Source organism: Aphelocoma coerulescens, chromosome 3, assembly GCF_041296385.1.
Source record: "Aphelocoma coerulescens isolate FSJ_1873_10779 chromosome 3, UR_Acoe_1.0, whole genome shotgun sequence".
Lineage (NCBI taxonomy): Eukaryota > Metazoa > Chordata > Aves > Passeriformes > Corvidae > Aphelocoma > Aphelocoma coerulescens.
In genome coordinates, this window is record NC_091016.1 from 6,872,119 (window position 1) to 6,878,118 (window position 6,000).

General features: G+C 39.9%; 1 protein-coding gene across 1 annotated transcript in view; it reads left to right on the forward strand.

Moving 5' to 3' along the window:
- Positions 1-4,959, forward strand: part of SNAP25 (synaptosome associated protein 25) — a 61,924-nt gene extending 56,965 nt beyond the window's left edge. Inside the window, exon 8 of the mRNA XM_069008440.1 lies at positions 3,679-4,959. Coding sequence (XP_068864541.1) covers positions 3,679-3,747 — 69 coding nt within the window. The 3' untranslated portion in view covers positions 3,748-4,959. The remainder of the gene's footprint in view (positions 1-3,678) is intronic.
- Positions 4,960-6,000: the final 1,041 nt, after the last annotated feature.

Below are 6,000 nucleotides of genomic sequence, written 5' to 3' on the forward strand. Positions count from 1 at the left end.
CTTAAAACAACATTAGGACAGAGATCTACCTGTTCTCTTGGGGGAGGGTGTGTGTTTATGTATATATATATAGCTATTTATGCATAATTGGGCCCTGCATGGCCCCAGTGGAATAAAAAAGCTCAGCATTAGTTCTGCAAAATCACCACCTAAAATGGCAGAGAGCACCATTCCAGTGCCAGACCTGCACTGCAGATTTCTGAAGCACAGGGCAGCCCCCTCCAAGCCCAGCTCAGAGCTCACTGCCATCCTTAGATCCCAAGATCTGCAAGCCATCTGCATTGGTACTGGCAGAGCTCCAGGCACAGGCAGAGCCAGGCTGAAGTGACATAAGAGGCTAGATCTTCCTCTGGTGTAAAATCAACACAACTCTCCACTTCCACTGAGATTTACACAACCTGAGGGTGTAACCCAAGGACTTAGACATGGTGCTTAGAGTTAATTCTGACCTCAAGTGGTAGAGCTGGTGCTCTTGAGCCTTCTTACACATGCAAGCCTCCGCACACAAGCAGGATGTCCGTCCCTGTTTTTCACGTCAGTTAACTATATCAGAGCCTAGTAAAAAGAATTAAGGAAAATACTGCACTGAGGGATTCATTCCAAGAGCTTTCCTTATTGGAGGTGAATTCCAGAGAGAACTGGGTGAAGTATACATTGTCTGAAAGCTGGGAAGATCATCCCTGACAGAGAGGCCATCACCTGGCACTGCAGAGCAGTGGCTTTGCATTGGTCAAAAGTCTTGTTTTATAAAGCTGCATGTGTTTGACTGTATTGGAAAATGCACAGTATTACTGGTATGCCATTCTGCACCGTTTCATATTTCTGGGAATACTAGGAGCATCAGGGGAAGGATTTACTGCTGCTATCCATATGAAAAGAACTAGAAAGCAGCACATCTCTCCATACTGTGAGAAGGGACTGGGAGTTTATACAGCCTACACCATAAGTACCTTCAAACAAGAAGCCTGTTACATACATTATTTTCTCAAAGTGATGAGGACATGCACTATTGTGTTCCCACCTCCTCTGTTCATGTCACAGTGGCAGGAGACATGCCCTGTGGATGGAAATCAGTGGCATCCTACCTGTGCCTGCAGGATCCTATCCCAAAAATACAGCAAGCCCAAAGTCACTGTTCTCCTACCAGCTCAGGCTTGCAAACATCTGGATCTTGAAAACATTGACCAGGCCCTCTGTGCACTTAAAGCACATGGGCCAAACCTCTAGGCAGTGCATGCTGAGAGCAGTGAGCTGAGGGACCCGCCTTCCACATCTATGTGGTCTTCTTACAAACCTTGGCATTTGGTACAGCAATGGCAAAATAACATTGGCAGCTAATGGGATTCATAAAATCACCCAGGGCCCTTGGCTAAGGAACAGTGACACATTTGTGAAAGATGGATTTGCATTGTACACAGAGGAGTTGTCATGAGAGCAGCACAAAAATAAGACAGTCTTCAGTCTTAGTGAAAAATAAGCCAAATTTCCCAGAGTAAAGACACACAGTAATGAGGTACTAGAAAAAGAACACTATGTATTAATAAAACCCTCTATAAAAGTCAGAAATGATGGTTAGCTAGATAATAGGGAAACCACAACTGCACACACATCCAGTCTGCAATGAAATATGCCAACAGACCCTCATTCCCCTGACAGCATTGCCAGGCTTGTTCTCCTGACCAGCTGGGGCACTGTGCTTTGGGTCAGTTATGATGATTAGAAAGACTCTTGGCTGGGGGTACTCAAAGTACCCCAGCGTGCATCACAAATGCTCCTAAAGGATTTACCTTAAACTAGATGCATGCACCCAAAACAGAGCAATCTCATAGTGCAGTGATGTAATCTGACCTATGCACAGTAATCAGGACAGTAATGAATAAAAGGCTTTATTTATCCTTTCCTTACATCAGAGAGAAAGGGACAAAACCCAAAATGAGGATAGGATGAGTAGGTCAAATGGCACAGAGATCATCACCAGAAGAGCCTGGCCCTAAAATCTATCATAAATAAGAGGCTGGGAGGAAAGTAGGAAGGGCTCAAAGCACTCTGTCTTAAGATGGAAGGTCAGCACAAGAACTCTCACTGCTTTCAATGCAACATCATTCACCAGATACTAAGGTCTAAACATCATTAGGAACATGATATTTCATCACTGTTCAGTGAATATTCATGCATTTCATGACAAAGGTAACTGCTTCCAAACCCATTAACTTTTCAGGTAGCCTTTTGGCAAAAGCACACAAAATTGTGGTAGACAAGGTCAAACTCATGGCTAAAATAAGGGACTGTGGCTTGCAATGAGTAGTTTTGTTGATTTACCTTTTTTGAGGAGCTGGCACATGCTGCTGCACTAAAAATGCACATCTACATAGCATTTTCCAAAACAATTATGGAGAAAAGCCCACAATATTTCAGAATGATTTATTGCACATCAGTATAAACATTTTTAAAGGATTTTTAAATGCATGTGGGAAAGTTTCTTCACCATTCTGTCTTTGCAAATTGGAGATTTAAAATAAATCTATACAATTTGGATACACCCCAGAGATGTGGGAACAATCATCAAAGCTAACAAAATGCAGCCATCAAACCACAGAAAGAGTTTGCTATTGGGGCCCATGCTTTTAAAGCAGCAACACAATTCTCACCTTTCCCACAGGTCTGATTTTAAAAATTGAAACCATTTTCTATCTAGTGCCTCTGCTAGAATAAGTCGGCATGGCAACGTGGGGTTGAGTGGAGCTTTGCCAGTTTTTGTCAGCTAAAACAGTGTCTTCAGTCTCCAAAACTAACTTCAGCAGAGCTACAGAAAGTCATGGTCGAAGCATCTTCCCACTCAGAGAGAACTCCCAAACCTCCCAAGTGGTGCCATTTTATTAATGGCATTTAATAATCACGGCAGGTGTTATCCCAGGGAAAACAGTGCAGTCTGTGGCTCAGTTTGTGCTGGACGAAATTCCAGTTTGATTGCTTCAAGTCACAGTAGAATCCCGGCCTTTCCTTAACTCCTGTTTATGCTGCTGCCCAAGGAAAGAGGCTACTCTGTCTTGCAACGACATTGGTGAACTGTGGAGTACTGGCATCATTCCCACATATTCCTTTCCTTTCACATGTAGACCAAAGATATTCAGGCTGATCTTTTCAAAGAAATTTATCTTTGCCAGCATTTCCTACATCAGATGATCCAGCTTCTCTGCTCCAGCGAATCTCTACGCTGACCAAAATTTTAGTTTTGACTGGTGCCTGAGGATCTAAATTAGACCAGAGTCCAGGTCCACTGAATCTTAGAGGGCTCTGAAGCTTTTCCCCAGCAAAATGCAGATGCACACCACCAGTTCTCATGCTGTCATCCATTACCATCAGTACCACCAGTGCTATTATCAGCACCAGCTACAGATCTGGCACAGCATTTACAGGAGTTCAGCAGAGCTGACCACAAACAGAAAAGCTCTGCTCAAAGGCTACATGAAGTGTTACAAAACCAGTAAATCTCCTTTTGAGTCCCTAATGCCACTATAAAAAGCATATCTCCAGTATTGTCAAGCTTCATTTTTCCATGACCTAGCCAAAATTATGGAGGTACCCACAAAGAATTGTCTTTCTTCCCTGTACTCCTTTTCTCTCTCATACTCTCTTTTCTTCCCTGTACTCATCTTTCTTTCCTTTGTGTTTCCCCAGGCTGATTCCAACAAAACCAGGATTGATGAAGCCAACCAGCGTGCAACAAAGATGCTGGGCAGTGGTTAAATGCAGAGAAGTGCATTTCCTTTTAATGCTGTCCAGCAGGGCAGCACCTTCATGCTTTTATCATGGTATTTATCTACTAGGTTTGCACACATGCACATATCAGCCCCATTGTAAATGTTGTCCTGTGTAGTTTGTCAGCTTTCCAAAAATGATACTTGTAATTATTTTTTTCTAGATATCTTTCTTTCCAAAGGTTGTACATAGTGCTGATTTGATGGCTATAGCTCACTATGATGTTTTTTGGGGTTTTTCCTTTCCTTTCCTTGTTTCCATTTTGGATTCCTTTCCTTTTTTTTCCCTCTCCTCATTTTTCTGTTTTTTTAATGATGTTTGCTGAATGACAACACTGTTGGAATGCTAAACGTGCTGTTAACCTTTAAATATACAGTATTGTTCTTGTAAAACTGTGACATTCCACAGAGCTACTGCCATGCTCCTGTCTTTGGGTATCATGATGTTTAAGCACTTAAACCTGCTGTCTTCAGTTCTTCATTGCCATTATCTGTTGTTATGATTTCATGATTAGACAATGTGGAATTATATTACTATAACAAGCATTGCACTAAAAAGTGATGTGATTTATGCATTTATGCATGAGGAATAAATAGACTTTTAGACTCCTACTTAAACAAGAATTTTCCCATGGCAGTAGCACACCAACGATGACAACAAAAGCATGCTCAGTATTCGGACTCTTTTGGGACTATGTTATACCAGCAAGTTTGCAGTTGTGCCACTTTTTTCTTGTTGATATATATATAGTTATTAATCATGATCATTTTTTTTAATTATGAAAAAAAGAGGGATTTGGCACTCACCATTTAGCCATTGCCAGCAAAATAAAAGCTTGGCTGAAAATATGTCAAAGACAAAAAGAAATAAGTGTAATATATTGGGTTTGTCTGCTGCTTTTGAAGACTATCTTTTGGAGGAAACAACTACCATATGAACTGGTGCAAAGAAATGTAATTTTTATAAGGCTCTCTCTTACTAGTCGCTATCCCCATGTGGTTTGTTATCGGTACAGTTCTCTGTTGCTTACCTAGAGCTATGCACACCAAATCGCTGAGATGTTTAGTAGCTGACAATTAAAAAATAATTAAAAAACCTAAATGAATGAACTCTAGATAAACTGTGAGATAAATATCATTTACAGCATGTAATATGAAAATTCCTTATGTCTCCTGTCAGTTTGTGAAGTGATTGACATTTTGTAGCTAGTTTAAAGATTATTAAAAATTATAGATCTCAGAATCCATGCTTGCTTTATCCATTTGTTGCCCTACATGTCAGTGACAACTACTTATTTGCCACTTACCTGGGACAAGAAGTGCAAAGTCTAAAGACTCTTTACAAACTACTTTTGTATTATATTTAGTGGGAAGCTAAAGATTTTGGTTTGCAATACTGTAGAAAAGTAACTACACTAAAAATAGCACTTGGTACATTCCAAGTGACTATTATTTTAAATAACCTGGCTTGAATTGCCAAACACTGAATCAAAGTATTTTTCTCTTGTTCAAGGGAAAGAAAAATTGAAATAAACAGTATGGTACAGAAGGGTACAGTTCCTTAGTAGATAAAATCCATCCTGTAGTGGATTTAGTCATGTGCTAATACATCTCTTTTTAAGAAGGCTTTGACCTACAGAATTTGGATAGTCTGCTAACAATGATTTTCTCAAATGACTAACAACAACTAGGGTTTGCTGCCAATGAAAAGTGTTATCATGTTTTCCCAGGGTTTTTTCCCCTATATGGACAAATTAGAATTAATTCTGCATGAGTGACAGTTCACTCATGTGTCTCACATGGCTGTAAGTCAAAATACACAAAGAACATATATGCTTGCATAATTAAAATTGCATGATAATGCAGACAAGCTACATTTTCTTTAGAAGCTTTTTATTTTTGGCATCTATTAAAAATTCATTTATGCAAATATTTCCCCCCACTACTTCAAACCAAAGAATAAGCTTCAAGCAAACACTTTTAATCTGCTGACCATTTCCAATCATGTCAGTTCGGGCATTCCAGTATTTGTGACAGCACAATCATTCTGCAATGTCAAAGCCTACTGGGGGAGGGAAATAATCATATTGGAAAATGCATCATGATGGGAACATACAAATGCAAGGATATTTGCAAAGGGGGAGACATATATAAGAAAGTAATGAAGATATTAATGGAGGTATTATTTTTTGTATTTGACAACAATGCACTCTATCTGAAGAAACTCATACTTCCAAAAGCC